We start from the raw sequence: 24018 nt of genomic DNA on the forward strand, positions 1-24018 counted from the left end.
CCTGTGAGGTAAGCAGAGACAGGAAAGGGGGCTAGGATTTTTCTTCTTCCCAGATCGAGGACTAGAGTCAATACTGAGAAGTAACACACAAGATGCTCCGAGGTCGTGTCTGTGAGGTCGAGGGAGCACTAAGGCAGGACTGCAGAGAACAGGCCTGGCTCCTGCTCACAGGTCTCAGCAACGAGCATGCATAATCAGGTTACGAGTCAGTCAGGAGATGAATGAATGCTGCTACAGCAAACATAAAAGCCTTGCATTTATTTTCAGCTGTGTAGGTTTTAGCAACATGTGAATCATAATAACAGAATGACATTATACTACAGTGATGAACATGGGCTTTTAATTCAGACAGATAAGAGTTCTCTGTAACACCTCTCTACTGACTGTTTCCTCACCTGTGTAATGGAAATAAAACTTTCAATTCACTGGGTTGATATTAGGATTAATGGCCCTAACATCTATTAAATATCCATTAATATTCAGGAGATCCTTGGCATTTGGAGCGTAACATTAATTTAGGTACAATTATACTGTCTGATATTGTTATTTAATAGTATTTTGGATCTTGTCACCCTAATCATAATAAGCTATTTCACAGAACAGATTTGTTTTACATTTATTTTCTACCAAAAGAAAAAAAAAACACACTAAAAACTCCAGAATATTAATGAACACTTCTTGAATAAAAAGTTCCAAAGACAGCAAACCTTCCTTCAAATTTATACAATATTAACCCGCTAAGTTGCATCCCCATATGCTCCAGGCAACTGCTGTTCGTGGGTTATATTGATTTGATCTCCCTTGTTATAGCTGAGAGCTACGCCTCTAAACACTCTAGAGCTTAACTACATGGTGTGGGTTTGATTTCTCTTTTGCCCAATAAAAATGTTTTAACATCACAAAATGGGAACTACAATAATACTAAGCACTTAAGGCTGCGACTATTATGAGGACGACGACACTAGTAATAAATGCTTACTACATGCCACTCATAAAGAGCCAACTTTTATTAATTCAGTTAGTTCTCCAACAATCCTATGAGGTAGGTTACACCTACTCTTACTATTATGCTACAGATGGGAAAACGGAGGTATCACAAGCAACCTGCCCAATGTAATATAGCTACCGTGTTTTCCCGAAAATAAGACCTAGCTGGACCATCAGCTCTAATGCGTCTTTTGGAGCAAAAATTAATATAAGACCCCATCTTACTTTACTATAAGACCGGGTCTTCTATAATACAATGTAAGACCAAGTCTTATGTTAATTTTTGCTCCAAAAGACACATTAGAGCCGAGTCTAGGTTTTATTAGAGGCTAGGTCTTATTTTCGGGGAAACAGGGTATGTGAGTGGCTAAGTCCATTTTTCAACCTGGGCAGTATAGCTCTATACCACACCATTATCTATGATGCTTCTATTAGTTAACTTCATTTCTTCCTTCAAACACAAAGGACAGCTATTAAAAAAAGAATTTTCAAATTTTCTCATTTCTTTTGTCACCAGCATTTTTCAGGAGGCAACTATATATCTCGTGAAGTAACTGGAGAGTGAAATGATTTAACCAAGAAGCTTTGCAAAAAGCAGCTAAAGAGAAGATTCTAACCCAGGGAGTATATGGTTCAAAATCTGTGCATTCTTCTACCTTTCACTGTCCCCTCAACTAATCAGTCAGAAATAACTGTCACAAATCATTTTGTCTTTGGTTATTTTATGCTGACTCTAAAGTTAAAGATTAGTGTAATCTTTAATTTTACACGAAAAGGGGGGTATGATCCACATTTCTTCCCATAAACCACCAGTAGTCAGGTTTCAGGAAGCCTATTACAACCTACCTACATTTTGAACCCTAGATTTGTCTATAAAAAGAACTGTGTACAAGTCACTGCCATTGGCCAACGGAGTTCAAGTCATCAAGTCTCACTGAAAACTTCTTGTCTTAATTCCTGATTCTTAATTATCACCAAAACTCTTAGGAGTTTTGGAAGAAATGTAATGAATATGATCAACTGTACGAGGTAATTTTTGGACCTGGTATAGTGGCGGAGCAACTGCCAGCCAACAATTTGAACACCTTGAATTCAATGTATTTTAACCTTCCACCGGGAAATACAGAAAAGGTTTTTCTCTTGTCATAAAGAGAAAACTGTTTTAGAAAAGCACTTGTATATTAATTGGGTATCTCATCCTAAACCTCCGTAAATCCAGAAAACTCATTTATTAAACATTTATACCTCTTCTTATGTTATGCACCGCTTTAAGTGCTTTCCAAGCATCGCCTTTCAAAACAAGGAAATATTTTACAATAAAGTTGTTGTATTTGAATTCCCCTTCCATGAAAATAAAACTCCACAAGGACAGGGAATTTTGTCTGCTGTGTTCACTGCTGTACATCCAGTTCCTCAATGGTGGCAGCAAGAAACTGCGATTTAGATTACAACCAGAACCGTGCCCTACTCCCCACCTCGGCATTCTCCCTTACTTTATTTTCTTTCATAGCACTTAACTGGAATACTATAAATTTACATCGTAAGTGCACACTAGAAAGTAAGTTCCATGAAGTAAGTTTATTCACTGCTCTATCTTCAGCACCAAAGCTCAAACTTAATAATAAATACTTGATCGATTAGTACAGATTTACTGTCATCCCTCCTCTCCCCGGACTCTTCACAACTAAGTCCCTAGAACCCAGAAGAGATACGTAATAAATATTTTACCTCGTTTCTGGTTCTCCCTCCAAGTAGTCTAAATAAACCACATCAACACAGCAACATAAAAGTGCCAGAAAGGGAGAATCTACAGAGTAGGTAGGGATGCCAAACAGAATCCTTTCTTAAGTTTCAGTCAATATTCTTTGTGTAATAAAAAAAATATTTGAGGGCTTTCATACATCTACATGTGACCTCAGTCCCTGCACTCCTGATTCATCCCTGTCTTAATTTCATCCTTGAACTCTCACCATCATGATTCTCAGGAACACAGAAGTCTTAATCTGCTCAAGTTATTCCTCTTATAGACAGAGCTGCTCCAACGTCCTTGTGAAAATCTGATCCTTCTCCAATACCTTTCAAGCAAAGCCATCTCTTTCATTCGACAAATATTCACTAACTACATGCTAGTCAGTGGTAACTATAGCGTGATACCATTTTAAGAAAAAGGTATAAAATATATAGGAAAAATATGGCTGAATAAGCATCAAATATGTGCTTATAATATCTTAAATATCTAGAGATTACACATTTTAAAGGTTTTTAAAAACACATTTAGCATTCTCTAATTAATAAAGCTAAGAAAGTCAACCTTTTAAAACAGAAAAGCCTTTTAAACAATGGCCAAAATCAGGTTAACTGAGACACCTGGAATGTTTGTTGAGGTTTCACAATAAACTAAAGGACCTTAACATCCATCAACTAACGGAAAAATAACATTTAACAAACCTTTTAGAATAAACAGATATACCTCTTAAACATCAGGGACATTTCAAGCAGTGGGAACAAATGAAGTCTATCTGAAGACAGTATAATGTCAGCTATCTCAAAACTATTTTTATAAGGAGGCTATGAAGGCTAACGTGGGCTTAGAAATAATATAAAAATATTCTAATATCGTGTTTCCCTGAAAATAAGACCTAACCAGACAATCAGCTCTAATGTGTCTTTTGGAGCAAAAATTAACATACGATTCGGTCTTATTTTACTTTAAGACTGGGTCTTGTATTAATTTTTGCTCCAAAAAGACACATTAGAGCTGATTGTCCAGCTAGGTCTTATTTTCAGGGAAACACGGTACTGGAGCTAGAAAGAACGGGAATTAGCTGGCAATCACTTGGAACAAACTGTGAAGGTATACAATACCAGTCAGTTGTACAATAAATGTTTTACTTAAATACGTGGAAAATGCTACACAATGTAAGATTAAACACGAACAGTAAAGAATATTCCAACATCACAACACTCAAAAACATACTGATGGTGCATCCAAACAAACCCAAACTATGCTTACCTTGAGAGGCTGGGGGCCTCTCAATCCTGTTTGTCCGCCCATCTGGGGAGAGCCCTGCTGCAGCGGCTCTGTCATTAAGTTGCCAGCATTTCCCATGCCTGGGTTTGGGTACTGCATGTTAGGTCGGCCCCGGCCTGCTCCAATTGAACCGTTCATGACTTGATTGGGCATCATCCCCTGTCCATTGCCTGCAGTCAACATTCCAGGATTCATGCCAGCATTCATCCCTGTGTTCATTCCCATGGCAGGTTGATTTACTGGACTGTTCATCATACCTGTAGCAGATGGCGTGGGACCCTGATTTGGTCCACTAGTGCCCATCCCCATGTTGGGGATTGGGCTTTTGACCATGCTATTTATCAAACCTAATCCAGGACTGTTCTGTTGGGCCTGGCTGGCCATGCCTTGGCCTGGGCCACCAACCCCCATATTGAGGTTTGGGGAACTACCAGACCGTAGCAATTCTGACAGTTGTTTATGTTTAGAGGCTGCATCTTGTACTATGCCAAGACTTGTCTGAAGCTGACTAATATCACCACCATTGGTTAGTCCCAATTCTGTAGAGTTGATTAATTCATCTGGTAAATCGTGCTCCAAGTCAAATAGAGAGCCAAAATCTAAAAGCAAAAGGAAAGATTATGGTTAAAGTTTGACAGAATCAAAATACAAATTGCTCTATATTTTGTTCTTGATAAGCATTACATTTCTAAACCTCACTCCATGAAACACTATTTGAAATGCAATTTTTCATGTTATACTAAAAATCTCATATCTCCGTATTTAAAATTGGAGAATGTTTGATTATGTCAGCAAGTTGAAATATTTATGAACTTTACATAAAATAAGACCAAAGAAAAAAGGATTAAGTCTTAGTACAACACCCAACACGAGTTGTCAAAAGTTTGCATTGACAGTCATGAAAACAAGGAATTCTTAGAAGAGGTTAAAATAATTGATCTACACACAAACTAATTTAGGACAAAAGATGTGAACTATTATAATCATAAAGACAACTGACAAGACAGCGGCCATGTGCAGGACACTCGGTGTGAGCTCCATGAAGCAGGGCTCTCTCTCTCCATCACTCTTTGCCAAATGCCTGCCACCGTGCCTGCCACAAAGTAGGTCCTAGATTTGCTGAGTGAATTTGCTTTCACCTGACCTCAGCCTACAGTTTTCCTTAACCAGAATCTAGCTCAAATAGGACATAAAACCATGCCTCCAGCTTCAACATACAACCCACCCCGCCCTACCCTGCTCCACCCCCACCAAAAAGAGGATGCGAATTATAGATTAACCCAGGGTTTCTCAATCTTGGCACTAGTAAACGTTTTGGGCTGGATAATTCTTTGTTGTGGGGGAAAGGAGGATTATAAATACGTGGCAGATTCCTGGTCTCGCCTCTCAATGCCATGAGGACCCACACCTCATTTGCGACACCCCAAAATGCCTTCAGATATCACTAAATGTCCCCTGAAAGGGCAAAATTGTCCCTGGTAGACCTATTGACAGTACTAACTCACTATATAGATTTAGGTGTTTGAGTTTCCTTCAATTCTCCAAGTAGTTTTTATATTAAAAAGGAATTACTGGGTATTTAATTAAATATACTTGGATTTACAACTGATTATCCTATTAAAAAATAGTTCATCTCCTGAAGACAAGATACCACTTTAAATGATCTATTTGGTCCAATCAATCTTGGTTCTTAAATACAACTCTTCCCCTATGTGCCCCTCCTGTTCTCATAGCATTCTATCATGGCACCAAAATTATTAGTGCCCCTCACCCCACCAGACTGTGTAGCTCTTTGGGAAGGATGTGTCTTATTACTTACATATCAACTCCTTGCCTAATTTCCAACACAATTAAGCATTCTGGTCATACTTTAATTGAACTGAATTTTATCCCAGGACACTGAGACAGGATTTAGAGTCCAGACTTTTACAGAATTTTCTTTCCTTTAGAAAAATCTTATGTGCTCATCCATCATAAAAACAAAATGTGTCTTATGAATAGTTCTGGAATATGTAAGAAAGTGTCAAATAAAATTTACCTGACATCAATACTCAAAGAAAATTGTTTAATATACTGATATATTTCCTTAATCATTTCTATTTATACAACTCACAAAACTGGGATCATACAAACTTTATGAGTGATTTTGCATTCTACTTTTCCCCTGGAGTATACAAGGAAATATTTCATCATCAGCATATTTTTACTACTGAACATTTATGGAAAACTAAAACTCTCTACCCATTAAGACATTTAAAAAGCATACATATACATAAGTGACAAATTAAAGAGGAAATCATAAAAGCAACTGAGTAATAATAAAAATACCACATTTCAAAACTTAAAGGCTTATGTTAGAAAATAAAGCTAAAAATTAATAAGTATCCAAGTTATTATGTTAGAAAAAGAACAGTAAGAATGATCAAAGATAAAAGCAATTATCAAGAGAAAAATAGATACAACTGAGAGGGTATCAAGAAACCAGAAGTTGTTTCTTTGAAGAGAGTAATAAAAGAAACTGGGAAAGTTAAGGAAAAAGAAAATAAAAAGAGAAAGCGATACTACTAATCAACTTCAAAAAAACTGCAAGAAGAAAAAAATGGATAAACTCCTTAGAAAATACTCACCAAACCGTAACCAAAAAGAAATTTGGCAGTAAGAAAAGACGAAATAGGACCATTTGTGACAACATGGATGGACCTTGAGATTATAATACTAAGCGAAATAAGTCAGACAGAAAAAGTAGAGAACCATATGATTTCACTGATACGTGGTGTATAAACCAAAAACAAAAGAACAAGACAAGCAAATGAGAAACAAAAACTCATAGACACAGACAATAGTTTAGTGGTTACCACAGGGTAAGGGGGGAGGGGGCTGGAAGATGAGGGTAAAGGGAATCAAATATATGCTGATGGAAGGAGAACTGACTCTGGGTGGTAAACACACAATGTGGTGTATAGAGGATTTAATACAGAATTGTATACCTGAAATTTATGTAACTTTACTAGCAATTGTCACTCCAATAAACTTTAATTAAAAAAAAAAAAGAAAAAAAGAAATTATATAAGTGTCCCAGTTTCTCCAAATCACAATGGCATATGAGAGATTCAACAACCAGGTATACCTGGCTCTAACCAATTGTAAAAACACATTTTAAGAAGAGAAACAGAAAATATAAACATGGACTGAGTGACTGGCAATATTAAGAAATTATTTTGTTGGGTGTGATACTAGCATAGTCACTATGTTAAAATAAATCATTTAAACTAATAGATACATATTGAAGTATTTCTGATGAAAGAACATATCTGAGATTGGCTTTAAAATACTCCAGCAAAAAAAAGGGGTGGAGTGGAGGCACACAAAAATACAGGCAACCTGAATAACAGGTGCATGGGAGTTCTTTATTCTATTAAATTGAAATTTCCCATTTAAAAAAGTTTAAATGGAGACATAGAAAGCCTGAACAATCCTATTACTATTAAAGACAATAAATCATTGGTTAATCTTTCCATAAAGCAAACGCCAGATCTAAATGATTGTACAGGCATGTCCTACTGTACTCTCAAGGAAAGGACAATTCAACCTTAAGCAAACACTTCTAGGAAATAGAAAGAATACTCTAAAAATCACACATGGCCAATACTAGAAAATCATGAACATAATAGCAATAATCCTTAAAAAAAAAACAGAGCAAACCAAATTCATTAGTGCCTTAAAAATGTATTATCATGATCAAATGGGGATAATATCAGGAAGGGGGAGGGGGTAGGGTTTGCATTAGAACCTCAGACCATCTATAAATGTCATTTACCATATAACAAAGGGAAAGAAAACCTAAGATTCATTTCAATGACTGTAAGAAAAGCATTGGGGGTGGCCGTTTAGCTCAGTTGGTTAGAGCGCAGTGCTCTTAACGATAAGGTTACTGGTTCCATCCCCATATGGGCCACTGTGAGCTGTGCCCTCCACAACTACATCGAAACAACTACTTGTGGTGGAGTTGATGGGTCCTAGAAAAACACACTTAAATAAAGTTTAAAAAAAGAAAAGAAAAGAAGAAAAGCATTGGATAAAATTCAATACTGAATTACATTAAAAATAAACTATAGCAATCAAGAAACTGATGGCAACTTCTTTAAATTGATAAAAAAAGTTTCTTCCAAAATCTAAACTGACAAAATATGCATAATAGACCAACATTAATAGTCTCTTTAGTATCAGAACAAGACAAAGATACTCATGACAACCACTTCTATTAAACATTGTACTGAAGTACCTAGCCAAAGCAATAATACAAGAAAAATTTTAAGTAAAAAGACTGAAAAGGAAGAAACACAACTTATTGTATGCAGATGATGTAACTCTCAACATAGAAAATCCAAAGCAAAGAACTGGAAATAGTGAGAGAGTTAGCAAGGTGACTGACTATACCACAAATACAAACAAATTAAACTGCATTTCTATACATCAGCAAAAAAATGGTTAGAAATAATTTTTAAAATACAATTTATGATAACATGGGGAACACTTAGAAAAAAATTTGACAATGTTACTATAAAATACATGTAAATTGTGAAAGACTACCCAAATAGATAATACCCCAAACATCTGTGTACAAATCATTGATATATAAAGACATCTATTCTGCCCCAATATCGATCTATAGACTTAATGCAATGCCAACCAAAATCCTAACAAGCTTTTCCAGGACCAGACAAGATGATTCTAAAGTATACACAGAGAACCTGGTTTCCACCTCTGTGTAACAGGAAAGTACCGACTTCATAGGTTATTTGTGAGGATTAACTGAGTTAATACATGTATTTAGATCATTGCCTTGCACATATTGTTCTTTACACCTCAATAATTGTATTATTCTTGTTAATCCTTGCAATATCAGAAACGGGTAATAGCAGAGTGCATTGAGAAATTAACTTCAGTAACACAGAAGTCTTACTGCAGGCCCCAGAATCTTAAGGGTTTTAATTTAACTTATACTACAGCACTTTGCTGCTGTTTCATGTTTATGTAAAACATTTAACATCACATTACAAGTTGGGATCCATTGTGAAGCAGACAGGAGAGTTTACATTGGTAGACCCTAAAAATAAAGGTTATAGGGTTGTTCTTTAAATGGCAATCTTGTACATTCAACAGACCTAACTATAGTTACTACTCAGGTTTTAACTCAGACCGGTCCTAATACTGCTGTTTCCCAAGATGGCTCCCTTTGTTATAGCTATCTCTAACCTATCTCTTGTTATAGCTAAGTATTTATGTGCATCTTACTTCTTTACCAAATAGTATTTGAAAGATAAGGGTTTCATTTAATATTTACATTTCAAACAGCACCTAGCACATGCTCATGGAATGAATTAGATAATGTTTCTAGCAATTCTACAACTGCATACTATAATTATTGATATCTGATTGAGTATCATAGTAACTTTATAAAAGTTCTCTTACCTCCACTTTAAACCTTTTAAACTATGTTGATTAAATCTGGAAGACTATGAAAAAAAATCATATATACTTTGACCCCTGATCAAACAGACCCTATTATTTCATCTGATATCAATGGCTGCGATTATTATTCCTACTTTGATTATGCCTGAAAGTTCTGGACATTTTATGGTTCCTAAATGGCACCAGCCATCACTGGTATCTAACTTGGCACTGCTCAAGGAGTCCAAATATCTGGATTTAAACTGAATTTTATAAGCAGATCTCATTTAGCTGTCACTTCCCAACTGTGAGCTCGTTACCTTTTCTATCAAAAGGTAGTAAAACTTATTCTACCTTCCTCCCTCATGGAATTGTTTTAAGAACCAATGAGATGGATCTTAAAGATTCTAAAGGACAGATTCTAAAGCATATAAATGTGTAATATGAATGTGCAAAAATTTATTAACCCTATTTTAAAAAGTTATAGACCTGGTGGTGCAAAGGATCCTTTGGGATGGTCTTAGTACAGTGTTTACTTGGAAACAAAAACATAAAAAATAAAAAGCAGAACAGTGCTGACCGACGAGGAATTGGAAGAATGAAGGTCCATCTTTCTCAGTTCTCTTAGAACACTGCCCCTCCCAGGGAGGACCTAGTGTGAAAATCATGGATTCTCTCATTTTGGAGACGCAGTAACTGAGGCTGACAGTGGCTTCCCTAAGATCACACTGTTCTGCTACTGAACGTGGACCCTATCGAAGCCCCTGGGTCCCACTAAGATGCTCTATGTAAGTAACAGACTTAATTTTTAGCAGTTGTATTAGATTCCTGAACATTAAATTATGGCATTTAAAATTTAAATAATATTTCCAGACTAAGAAAAATTACTCAAATTGTAAATAATCAATTCTATACTGGTAGGGTTAAGAGTACTAACGCTCAAAAACCTAGTATGTATGTGGATGTCATTTTAGCCATCAAATTTCAAATCTTTCCCCATTAGCTGTTTCTAAAAAGGCTTCCCAGAAAAAAAAATCTGGTAGCAAATTCATGAGCAGCATACTGTAAAAAGGCTACTAAAATAAGAGATTATTATCTTTAGCCAGTTTGTCATAAATAGCAAATGAAACCCAGTAGTCTAAAAGCAAGTCCCAAACTAAAAGCAGTATGTATGAAGATGCAAGGGAAAATAATTACAATTTTAAATGCCATAATTTAAATAAATCCTATTAAACAGTGGGTTTTAGTACTGACCAGCCTCAATTTCATGTAAACTCCTCAGGTTCTTCCTTTTCCGTCAAGGAAAGGGAAAAAAATAAAGGTTCAAATAAATCATCTTCTTAGGCCCCCATCTCAACGTGCCCTTCACAAGGATTAGTTCAGATCAGCTGAATATAATTTAATGTTCAATAAATATAAGAAGCAACCTACAGGGTCCTCTAACACAATAGTTTGGGGTTTTTATTCCAGACAGAAAATTGATCTACTGAAGAATTTTAAGCAGAAATATAAGAACAAACTTGGGTTCATTAGAGGCCAGTCAGGCAAACAGGATGAAGAATGAATCTGACAGACAAGTCTAGAGTCAGAGAGACCGGTCAGGAGTCTGCTGCTGCAGAAATAAGGAAAGCTAGGACTTAACCCTGGAGCAGAGTACTAAGGTAACAGAGGCATCACAGAGGCCAATTAAAAGAACTTTTTCTGACTATAGGTAGGGGGGGTTAAGAGAAAAGAAAGAAACAAGGATGACTTGTTTCTGGCTCGGACAACCTAAGAGTACAGGGATACTGTCATCACGATGGGCAATCAGAGCACTACATGGCCACGTGACAGAGAACTGTGTAGCTTAAGTCAGCATCAGGCAGTAACAGGACCACCGGAAAGGCCAGTATTTAAGGGACAATGAGCTTAACCAGCAAAAGATGCTAGAACCCAACATTTCCCAGCCCATCCACCAGGAATACTGTCCTGGAAACCAGGTTCCAAGAAGGAAATGTTAGTGGTGTCCCATGCTCCAGAGAGAATTCACTGAATGTAGATAATAGGATATATTTAGTAATTTAGGTAAGAGCAGTTCAGTGGAGTTGTAAAGAGCAAACATAAAGAGCAATGGATTGAGAAGTAGGAGGTAAAGTAAAAGACATCAAGTGTTTTTCTAGATATTAAGGTGAGCTTAGACGTGTGACTTGCTTACTCCCATGTCTTTCTCTTTGATTAGAATTTATAAATCTAATTTTATTCCATTACCTTTAAACTATCCTGTGGCAAATATTGCAAAAGAGTATCACATACAACTGACGAAATGAATGAATTTACACTATCTCCAGGAAGACATTTCCTGCTTACTTTCTAAAATATCAATCAACATCATCAGCAGACTACTTCTACCAAATAGTTTGTTGTTAAATTCCCAAACACATTTAATGATGCTCAAATACAAAATGGCCTTGAATAAAATGTTTGTTCATCTGAGTGTACATTCAGTCCAAACTTAGTCATGCAAACAAAATGTGAATGACAGGGAAGACTTAAATCTTATTTGAAAAGTTCAGCAGAATACATGAGATTTATTCAATGGACTGTGTATCAGAAATGTGACAATTTAAACAAAAATAAACTTGGATTGAGCACGTGGGAAAGTAGTGTTGAGTCAAAACATCCTTTCATTATTACATACTGATTCTGTAGGTCACCCTTGGTGGCTCCTACATTGCTGTGGTCCTCACAGCATATTTAGTCATATAATCTCCTGTAAAATAAATAGCTCACTTAGCCTTTTCATAAACCAAAAGATCAAGACAATTTCATGAAACGAAAAACCAGACAATTATTGCCCACCATGAAATATATAAATGAAGTATAACCTTCAAAATTAGGATTAACAATATAATCTCAAACACTGCATTGTCTGAGCATAAATAAAAATTTTTTAATTACTAACTAGAACGCAAAACAACTTAAAATTGAGATCATTTTGGCTCACAATCTAATTCTACTACACAATAGTATCTCTTCCAGTTACATATTATTTGTTCAACAATGAGGATTATTTTTAAATTTCAGGCAAATTGAAGTCAAATAACTCAGTTCTGCTCTTAAACTGCGCACATTAAGCAAAATACCCACACGAAGTACTCTAAAGTCAGTCACTTCTCAAGTATCCACTTAGAAAACAGAATCCATCCACTGATTCTCCTCCTTCCACTGGTATTGAAATGCTCCTACTTTTCAATGGCATTAAAATGCTTTTTAAAAAATAAACATTCCAGCTCTTGAAACCTTTCTTTCATCTCCCCCCCGGTGGTGAGTCCAGGGGATGAGTACAAGGTGGACGGGTGAAGAGTGCGGAGAAAGAGAACAGGATGTGAACAACCTGAAGCTCAGCCAGTCCAGCAACTGAAAAAATTCAAAGGAGGGGGAGCAAAGAGACTGATGAGGCTGGTAGAGTTCAGACCACACAGATCCCAAACCCCTCACCTGGAACTAACTACTCCCCTACTAGTTAGTTCCAAGTGAGCGGTTTGGGATTTTTAAAAAATAGGGAGAGGAAAAGTCAAATCTACGTAACGTTTAAAAACTCCAGCAACAGCTTGGCTAGACACTGAAACTATCAATCTCACAAAGATCTCTTTCTTATTGGTTTGGGGCACTCTTACATTAACTCAGCTGTTTTGGGAGCTTAGCATGACATTTTAAAACACCTCTGCCTTTAAAATGAGGCAGTTTTGCAAACTTCATCAATTTAGCAGGTAAAACAACTTTCCTAACCTTCATTCAGTACTTTATTTAAAAATAGTATTTTAATACTCTGTAGATGGAGCAGAATTAGCCTAATCGTAAACAACCCACCTGAGAAAAAAGATGCACACTTAAAACTATGCAATTTAACAGAACACAGAATTAAATGAAACAGCCATGCTGGAAAGACAAGAAAGATGTAGTAATTTCCCAAATAGCTAGAAACAACCCGTGAGTTATATATAAATTTGAATCAGATGATAATCGATATTAAGTTTACAGGATCACATAGCTATGCATGTTGACAGCTGTTGAATTTTGAAATCCAACAGTCAAAGAGCAAATGTGCAGCAAATTTCAAAATGTGCACTTCTAACACTGTCCTCAAATCGTGACATCGAAAGGTATACCTATACTTTGGGATTGACTTGAGGTTGATTTTTAACCTCAATACATTTAAGATAGGTCTCAAAATTTAAACAGAGATGTAGAGCTATAACTGACTGAGAATGTGACCAGGGGCCACTTTTTCAAATTTTACATCAACAATTTGCCTTACTTTTATCGATTTATTAATATATTGGCACTTTTTGGCGTGAAATTAACTAAAATATGAGGACACTATTATTTATTAAAATCCCATCTTAAGAATCAACTCAGCTGAAGCTGAACAATAAGGAATGTCAACTACAAGTTTATATATACATGTACATATATATATTAAGTACACAGTTACAAGAAGCAGAGTACAACATTAGGAATAGAGACTGGAAAATGTAATGACTGTGTGATGTCAGAGGGGTAGTAGATGGGGGGGAGGGGGGCTGTCACAGTGTGAGGGATATAAATGATAAATGTCTATTACATTGTTTTGTGCACCTGAAAGTAATACAAAAAATAAATAAATTGCTAGCAACAGATACTTAATACATGTACATATTTATACATGTATATGTCAATATTGATTGATTAGATCATGCATTTACCGTCTATATATAAAATAACTTTAGTTCTTTAATGAAAAAAAAAAAAGAATCAACTCAATGACATGTTTATAATTAAACCTAAACTGCACATTAACTACCACTGATCATTTCTTGATTTTTGTAGTAACATTGAGAAGCTTTATGGTTAAGACTAGGATTTGTTTGCTTGACAGGAGTTTATTTGCTCTAAGGGAATACCTACCTATAGTGGATTCTAGATAATGAAACTATCATACTATCTCCTAAAAAGAAAAAAAAAGCCTCCTGAAAATTATGTATCTGTAAAGAAAAAGGGGAGAGTGAATGGTTTTTGAGTTATCTGCTGTTTTTCTACATTTATGACAACTGGTAAACAAAACCTGGATGTTGAAAAAAAGGAAACACTAAACAATTCTGTGTGGTAATTACAATACCAAAAACTTTCAAGGAAAATAAATAAGTGCATTTCAAGAGATAAATGACATACCCTCAGTCTTCCTGCTATTAGGTCCTCTCCCTGCTGCTGATCCTGTAGTGTCGCCAGAATTAGGCTTTCCCCTTTTCCTGACCATGTCACTCTCCTGCTCATACAGTTTTATCCTGATGGTAAATGTCAAAATCCTTAGCATATCTGACATCCTTGGCTTTCCATAACAGGACCCCAACATCCTTCTTCATCTGTCTCCCATGAAAACACTCCACCATATGGTCTGTGTTGCAGTCACACGAGAACCACTTGTATTTGTCTCACCTGAAATACCCAACTTTCCCCACTTCTGTTAAAAGATAAGATATGTTTAACTTCTCCGGCTCCCATTCAAATACACATTTTATTTATGAAGTTTCCCCCTCAATACTCCAAACCCACGCTGTCACATATAACTCCTATTCTCTGCCTTTATCCAGAACATTTAAAAAAAAGTTAAGAGTATAACTGATGGGAAAACTGTGTGTACAAGTATACCAACCCCACCAGACCCTAAAGTCTTTGAGAGCAGAACTCGCACCTTAGTTCATCTTTATATTTCAAGTGCCTAAAACTTGGTGGGTAGTCAGTGTTTGTTGGCTGAAATGAGAGATACACCAAGTGAAAACACTCAATTCAGGAGAATCACGTAACTTCAAAATGTCCACACACCTCTTCCCACATCTATACAGAAATACGTTTTTTCCTGATTGCTCTTACTGAATGGCATCCTCACCAATTCAGCTGCCCTAACTTGAAACTTGGGAATTATCCTTGACTCCTCCATCACAACGTCCTACCTTAACATCTAATTAACCACCAAGTTCTTTAGACTACCACCTTCTCTCAAATCTTTTCACTTCTTTCCATCTACTAATCCAGGCCACCCTCACCACAGCTAGAATCCTAATAACAGCCCTCTCACTGGTCTCCCAGCTTTATATTTTTCTCTGTTCCTTTCAAAGTAATTCCTCACTTTAGTAAATCATCTAAGGTACAGTTCTGTCCCATCCATTTGAAAGAGCTAAAATGGAAAGCCTAAACTCCAATAAGCATTATAAACCCTGCATGACTAGCCCCTTGCTCACCTCTAAGCTCATGTATCTTGCTATACCCCCAGCCAGATGGAACTTAGAGGTTTCCTGAACAGGCCGTATTCTCGTTCCCAGCCTGGGCTCACTCTTACTAACCCTGGATCTATCCTTCAGATCCAAAGACAGACAATAATTCCTCAAAGACGGCCGGCCACCAGAGTGACAGTAATTACAGGTTTAGTCCCGTTTCTCCCAATATACACTGCACTTCCCACATGCAATGCCGGTCACATCAGACTTGGATGCAGCTCTCCTCCCCTTATCTGTAAGCTCCAGGAAGGAAGGGTCTATGTCTGTCTGGATTCCCAGAGTATTCCCTGTACTAAAGAATAAAAACTAGCATACAGAAAATGTTAGTCCAATACAATTGCCACCTTGTCAACTCATCTAAGCCAGTCTTTTCCGAAGTGTGGGTCACAACACAATAGTGGGACATGAACAAGCAGTGAGGGTAAGTGTACGTTTGTTCCTCTGCTGAGACAGGGTCTCTGGTTTTCCACGTAAAATGTAGTTACTTGGGTGTGGTCAAAAAAAATGTGAAAAGCGCCACACTGTTCCTTCTACTTTCCTTCCTCTTCCTTTATGAGTCTTCTTTTAAGACCCAGATAAGCAAATAAAAAGTAGAAAGAAGTGTTCAACCACACAATTCTTTAGCAAAAAGCCATTAGCTTGAACATCTCCAATAAAAACAATCTTTCTGATTTCTCATTATGCCTTAAAAATGTGTTCCCTTTCATTTCAATTACTTACATATACAAGACATCCTACGTGACAGTATATGTAGTACTTTTATTCTTGTTCTAATCTTTGCTGCCATATTCTTATACTCTCAATAAACGCAATCTCCGAGGAGATGTTGTCTAGGCTAACTCTGCACCATAAGCCTTACTTCTAAGACTACTCTCTGAACTTCACGCACTTGGTCTTCTCTTTTTCCAGTCTCCACATATTCATTAAAAAACCTATCACTGATTTTTTGGGTATATTTAGTAGTAAGGTTAAAAACAGTTAACACTTAATGAGCACATACTACGCTACAGCAAGCACCATCTTAAGCATTTGATAAAGAGAGTTCCCATTGATTCCTCACCACAATCCTATGGGGGAGGGGGGTCCTATAGGTGAGAAAACTGAGAGAGGTTAAGGAATTGGTCCACGGTTCAGTTAATGAAGGCAGGTCTGGGACCCGAACTCTAGTAATCTGACTCCAAAACCCAATCTCCTAACCACGCACTTTTTTTCACTAGTTTTAATTCATTTTCTCTCTCAACTAAATTAATCCTAATTACCTTTTGCGGCATTTATTTAAAAAGATATACATCTAAAAACAAACAATATCCAAACTGTTCAGAAGAGGCTTACCACCTCACTTAATATTTATTCCCTTAAACCTCTTTTGAGAACTGAGCAATAAAAAAATCTCCCATTAAAATTTCGGATGAAAACTACCATCCATCACATGAAAAAAATCACCCGCAAAATTCAGTGTTGTAAAATTTTTACACTTGATACAAGTTTTAAACTCACTCATTAATTTCTCTAATGTTTGCCATCCTAAACAAATTCAATTTCAAAAATTCTCAAAGGAGAAAACCCTAAAATCTCAACACAAAAAAAACCCACAAAAGAAACATGTCTTATTTTTCCATTAATTGTTGGGTGTTTCGCAGAATAACTCCTGAATTGTTTTTGTAAATATACCAGGAAGAAGTATTTTACACTCCCACTTGTATCTGCAACATTCTTCCTACTCTATTTTCCCTTTCCTATATACCACTTAATGTCCTGACAAATACCACTCACTACCCATCAATTCTCAATTTACTGTTTTAATGCCCCCGCCCCCCGCCGCTTATATAGAATAGACTAAGGAGGTAGAAAAGCAAAGTAAAACAGAAAATAATGCCAAGAGGCAACCAAGGGCAGAAACCTTTCCTTGGTCCTCACCATCCATTCAATGGACATGCCAATACATTTGTTACCTCTGCAACAGAACATGAACTCCTGCTGGGAAGGGCACCAATACTGTAACACATACAAGATTTACACAACTTAACAAAAGTCATTTTATCTCACTATCAACCACAGATAGCCTTCCTGAAGCCATATAAATGAACTTACAAAGCCTTGAGAATAAGCAATTGCCAGAGTTCAAGGCACTTGGTAAAATGTTTTGCACTTTAATTTTAACACTGAGGTCAGCAATATCTCACTGGGTCAAAGAGCCATAAGTGAAACACGCCAGAAGCAGAACTCTAATGTACACACTATGCGTAAAAAATAAAATTAAAACACAGTATCACAGGTTTAAGAGCTGGAAAAAAAAATTCTGGTTATGATGATAAATCACTAATACAAAATATTTTGAGAAAGTAAAATTGACGTTTAAAAAAATCCTCACCACTTCTCTATTGTGCACATTAATTAATCTAGTGGTTAAAATCAGGTATATTTTATACACAAGCTGCCCTGCGCCTTTAAAATGAAAAACAGGCATAAAATCCAAGCCAATTCTGACACATGACTACAAAGCTGTACCAAGACCAGAGGGTCTTTACCTACTTAATATACCATATCCTAGCGCTGTTTCTGTCACCCCTTTCCAGAATCTGTCCTTTCAGTACATATAGCACTAAGTGTTTACTAGACAGTGACAGAATATGTCCAGTGTACAATGAAGGCAACATATCATCCACATCGCTCAGGTTATTATTAGAAATAGGTTCAAGAAATATTTCCAGGACTTACCTGTTCAGCTTTTCTGGTCAATAATTTCACCAAAAATTTTTTACAAATGGCTTTTATGATCTTTTTGGGGTGGGGGGAATACATAATTTATCAAACAGTTTTGAGCTAACCATACTAAGTTAAAACTTTCAATGAATCAAGTGAAATGATTGAAACAGGAATATAAAGATACAAAAGCTAAAAAATAAGTGTCTTCCTCTCCATTCCAACATGTGAAAGTTGAATTCAAGTTACTTGAATCAACCTGGAAAGTTTTTAGAACAATCTTTAAGTCATTTTTATTCTGCATCCATAGCCAACCTTAGAAATTCAGAAGTTGAGATTTAAACGTTAATTTGTTTTGTAACGCTTTAGCATGACAACTCAATTGGATTCTAGTTTTCTTTCCTATGAAACTGGTACACGCAAACACTCTTGGTAGGTACACATACACTAAAAATTGCAAGCCTCAATCATTAAAAAAGTTTCTGGTAGCTAGAATTTCGGTATCATTTTCAAGTTTTCAGATAAAATTCATAATCAAGTATCAAAGACCAACTTACTTTCACATTTATAAAATATTGGTAACAACTCAAATGTCAAAATGTAGAATTTACAAGTCTGAAATTTAAAGTTTTAAAGTGATGTGTCTCTGTTAAAAGTTGCCTGCGAACTTATACTACACACTACTGGATGTTAAAAAAAAATAAAAATCGAAATGTAATGGTGCCCAACTTGAAGTTCACAGGGGGACAGTATTTCTTTATATCTACCCTAACCAAGCCCCCTCCCCCCAAAAAAGAAAAAACAAAACAAAAACAACTTAGACCCATTAGAATTAAAATTTGGACAGCAAAGAATTCCTGGATTAGAATCTTAATGAGAAGGCAGGGGAAGTCAAACCTCACTACAAAACTTAGAGAAAGGTAACTAAGATAAACTCTTAGTACTAAGACTTGAGTCAATCTCAACGTTGAAGGTTTGTTTATTATATAAACCCACTTGATATATTTAGGACTCTCATAATTATTTAAAGATATTTCAAGAAGCAAAACAGTTTTTGTGTTAGAGAGGTGAGACCCTACCAAATGAGTTAGCTGAAGTTACCAAGTACACAGATCAAGCCTGGAGAATGTAGTAGTGCCACCTGAACAGAGATGTCTGAACAAGAAAAAGAGAGAACAGCCTTCCCTTCAAGACTTGCATTATTACTCCAAGGCTAAGCTGCTCAAAAAAGGAGTAATAAAAATAATGCATACAAAAGAAGTTTTCTCTAAAATATCCCAAGCCACTGGCAAACTCAAATGTAAAATCCATTACCATTTTACACAAAAACTAAGAAACAACCCAAAAATCTACAGGTGAAAACATGCCTAATAGTGATCTATAAGAATTTCTGAACGACACTATAATAAATGCAAAGGAATAGGTTACCCTTTATTTGCATGAATCCTGAGAAAAAAAGGTTAGGTTAAAAAAAAAAAAAATCTCTGAACACGACAGAAACTTCAAGGCATAAATAAGGACAGATCAAAGTTCACGCATTGCCAATGTTACAAGCCTGAAGTAGAGGAACTCTGCAAAAATCCTTAGTTTTTGCTGATTATCTTAAACTCATAACACATTTTATAAAAGCAAAGAAACGAAAGTATTTGCCATACCCTTACATTTTCACCCTTTAAGATGAAACCTACTTAGAAATGTGCTTAGAAGTTCTATAGAAACTCAAAGGGTACATTTAACTCCATTAAGTACTCTCACTGGCAGATGGACGGATGACGTTGAGCTTGTTCTTGGGGAGTTCAAGAGATGCTCCGTAGTAAGGGGTGGGGGGGAATCTTGTGGACAGTCAAATGGCCAACCATTCTTCCTCTTCATTATCCTGGCACCCCAAACAACTATGACAGCAAACGAGAAGGCCGGTGGTCATCAGGACAGCACCAAACTAACTGTAAGAAAGGGATGATGGAAGGAAGTCTCCTGCACTATCTCTTGTGAGGGCTAGTCCACAAAGAATTCGTAGAGATTTTTTAAACTGAAATCAAATATGTTTAAAGTATAAAAAGGCAAAAACACACAAACACAAAGCACATTTTAAAGTTGTGTACGATCAGTTCATGGTTGGGACTCTGAATTTCTATCTTGATTTCCAAGCACTTAACTCCACAAAATCAGTATCTCCCCCCTACTCCCCCCCAAAAAAAACAAAGTGACTACAAACTGCAAAGAAAATGTCCCTGCGCTCTCCCACCTGAAAACCTCGAGTTTCAGACATTTTGGTCTCACATCAAAGAAATAGAAGATGTAAAATGAACTGCGCTCCATGTTGATTCTTAAAGCAAAGGAAAAAAAAAAAGCTAGGAATTGTAGGTAAAATCATTCAAACCATATTTCAGGTTTGACGTTAAACCTCACGTCAAACACGAAATCCTGGAATCACACCCACTAACAAATAAAACCAAGATTTTTTTACACCTTCATCCTCAACAGAAAATCTTGTGCAAAAAAGAGAAAATCTTGAAAAGGAAGAGTAGAAAGTAGAGGAAACAGAGTAAGTGCAACCAAGGCGAAAGGATTCGCAATTCCTCATCTATCAACAACAAAAAAATAAAAGTAAAATTGCATAAAAAGCCCTTTCCCACAAATGCATTGGCGTATCCAAAATTAAACTGCATGGAAACAATAAATGCCATTTCTATATCACCACTCAAGAGCTCTAATTCCAGAACACACATCGATATGACATAATGTTGCAACGAATGTATTAGGAAGCAAAGAAAATGGTTGGGCTACTACTGATCGTCTTCGAGCAGCTCATTCAAACACCTTTAAAATTAATGGAGAGAACTAGGAAGAGAGAAAAACGAAGAAAATATGGAAGAATAAAGGTCCACCGAGCAGAAAAGATGAAAGGGGATGTGGGAGGAGAGGACTCCGGAGACTAACCTGTGCCATCGCTGGCCGACGCCGAGAGGGCCGGAGATGAGAGTTTAGGCCGCTTGGCTGAAGGCGGCCCCGGTTCCACCACATTCTCGGCCATTTTTAATTCTTTCGGAGATACAGGCGAGGAAAACGAGAATTCTCGGGAAATCTCTTCTTCAGCCCGGGATCCCCGCCCCGCTCCCTGGGGTGGGCCTGGGGGGCTCCGCCAGCCCCCGAGGGGGGTGGGGGAAGTTCCTTTTTCTCTTCGCCGGGTCGCGGTGGCTGTGGAGGGATGCGGACTCGATAGAAAGGTAGGGGCAAGTGCGAGGGGCCGGGCCTGAGCCCAGGCCGGGAGGAGGGCACAGGAACACAAATCCGCCGAGCGCGTCCGCTGCGGCGAATTCCCGAGAACTCGCGGCTCTAGAGGCGCAGTCCCCAGTCCGCCACGGCCGGCCCCTGCCCAGCCGAGGTCTCTCGGAGCTCCGCCGCCGCCATCAGACTCTTCCTCCTCGGCGCTGTCCTCCTCCTTCTCATCGCCACAAGGAGGCGGGGGCGAAAAGGGGGGAGAGGAGGAGGCGACAAGACACACTCACCTCCTCCCGGTGCCCCCTCCCGGACCTGCGCCCCCACCCTCCGAACCCTCCTCCTGCTGCCGGGCTCCGCGCCGCCGCCGCACCGGCCTCTAATGGCCGTAGAGAGCTCGCCGGAGCCGAGAGCCAGGCTGGCGCCGCCACCTCACATCGCGCGGCGGGCGGCGGAGGAGCAGCGAGGACGCCGGGCGCGGAGCTCGCCGGCCCAGAGGGCCGAGGGGGCCGGGCCGAACAGTGCCGCCCGCCCGCGCCGACGCCGAGTCCACCGACGAGGCCCCGCTCCGGAGGGTGGTGCAGGCGGCCTCCCCTCGCGCCGCGCTCTCTTTCGCCCTCCTCTCCCGCGGAAAATAAATAAATACGGCCGCCTCTCGGGCCCCCACCCCCGGCGGCCAGGTGCCGGGAGCGCCCGCCCCCCCGGGGCTCCGCTCTGGGCCGCCCTCGGCGGCGGGCGAAGGCGCCGCGGGGCGCGGGGTTATGTAATGGTCCCCCCTAGGCGTCGACGCCGTCCCGGCTCCGGGGCCGCGGTGGGGGTGTGTGCGGGCGGGAGGGGGCTGGGGGTCGCTTCAGCCCTTGCGCCCCGGGCCCCCTGCCACTGTCTCGGCCCCTGCCGCCTCTCTCCGGCCCGGCTCCCCTCCGCACTCTCGCTCCCGCAGTTCGCACTCAGTCCGACGTCCCGCTTGCCCACTCTCGCCCGCTCCCTCTCGCCCTCTCTCCCCCCCAGCCTAGCACACAAACAAGATGGCGGCTGTTGTTTCTTCCCTCTGTCGAATCCTCCTTACGGGCTAGCGGTAGCAGCGGCCGCCGGAAATGAGCCAAGGGGGGGTGAAAAAAAGGGGAGGGGTTGGGCCGCGGGAGAGAGGCGGTGAGGGGGCGGGGCCTGGGCCTGAGTCGCTCACACAATGGGGGAAGAGGACCCAGGGGCGTGGCCAGTTGCAATCACGGGATCCGCCCAAGGCCCAACGCGGTTGGCGCTTCCGCAAACTCCCCCGGCGTCACCCGGTGGCTCCGTTTAAAGGGGAGGATTTGAAGGGGGGTCGGGGGCGGACTCGGGACCTATTTTCAGTCGGTGGACACTTACGGGGGAAGGTGCCGGGGTTGGGTATCTGCGTAGGGGACCGATGCGGAGCGGGGGCGACGGAGGCCGGGACCTACGCCAGGGAAGGCGCCAAGTCACCGCGCAGGTGGCCGAAAAGGAGCGCAGTGGGAATGGTCCTGCGCCCCAGGCCCTTGGGCGGTGGGTTTTTCGAACCCGGTTGAACCCACAAGTCCCGAGTACCCCGCCGCCCGGTGTTCCTGGCCAAAGACCTAATGCGTCCTCTCTCCCCTCCATCGCTTCCCCAAAGGGAACGGGTTACATCCCAAAACCACACTGATTACGAGTTGTTTCCTTTTTCTCTTGAGTTTTACAATTTTTTGACAACGAGTGTGTGTGTTGATAATTAGAAAACAAAAATCACAGCAGTTGGAAGACGTCTTAGGACCTAAATTTGTTTCTTGCCCAGCACGTGTCCACACGCCCCTACCAGGTATCACTGTCACCAAAGGGGCCTTCAATTATTTTTCTTAACTCACCTGGGACCTGAGAACATTTTAGGGCGTTTTTATTCGCCCACCCCCAATAAACCAGCTTAATAAAAGACGAAGTTTAGGCAGTGCCTTAAAGATAATGTAATTATGGAAAAAGCAAAAACATAATGTGCTAAAGGTAATGTAAGGATGGAAAGAAGCAAAAATAAAGTGCGCTGTGTGAGACAGTTTTGCAGAGGAGGGCCTCGCCAGCGCCAGCATGCTTTCACATTCCTACACATTAGGGAAGGGATTCCGCTGTGTTTGGCCTTGGGTAAATGGTACTTGAGGAGGTGGAAAAGTTGTTAGTGCTCCCCAAGGAAACCCCCAAACTAGCACCTATGGAGAGAGTTAAAAGCATTTTAGCATATTTCAAATCTCATGCTCCCTAACTGCTTATTGTTGAGTTTACTTTGGTTTTTGTTTGCATTTTCAATGAATGGTGGGAAGAAATAAGAACCTAGGTGTGAAAATCTTTTTA

General features: G+C 39.2%; 1 protein-coding gene across 1 annotated transcript in view; it reads right to left on the reverse strand.

Annotated features, from left to right (window-relative positions):
* EP300 (EP300 lysine acetyltransferase) overlaps window positions 1-21968 on the reverse strand; it is a 72738-nt gene extending 50770 nt beyond the window's left edge. Inside the window, exons 1-2 of the mRNA XM_019734493.3 lie at window positions 21406-21968; window positions 4001-4617 (exon numbers count right to left, since the gene is read on the reverse strand). Coding sequence (XP_019590052.2) covers window positions 4001-4617; window positions 21406-21499 — 711 coding nt within the window. The 5' untranslated portion in view covers window positions 21500-21968. The remainder of the gene's footprint in view (window positions 1-4000; window positions 4618-21405) is intronic.
* Window positions 21969-24018: the final 2050 nt, after the last annotated feature.

This window comes from Rhinolophus sinicus, chromosome 1 (assembly GCF_057876585.1).
Source record: "Rhinolophus sinicus isolate RSI-liver-muscle chromosome 1, RSI-T2T, whole genome shotgun sequence".
NCBI classification, from domain to species: Eukaryota; Metazoa; Chordata; class Mammalia; order Chiroptera; family Rhinolophidae; genus Rhinolophus; species Rhinolophus sinicus.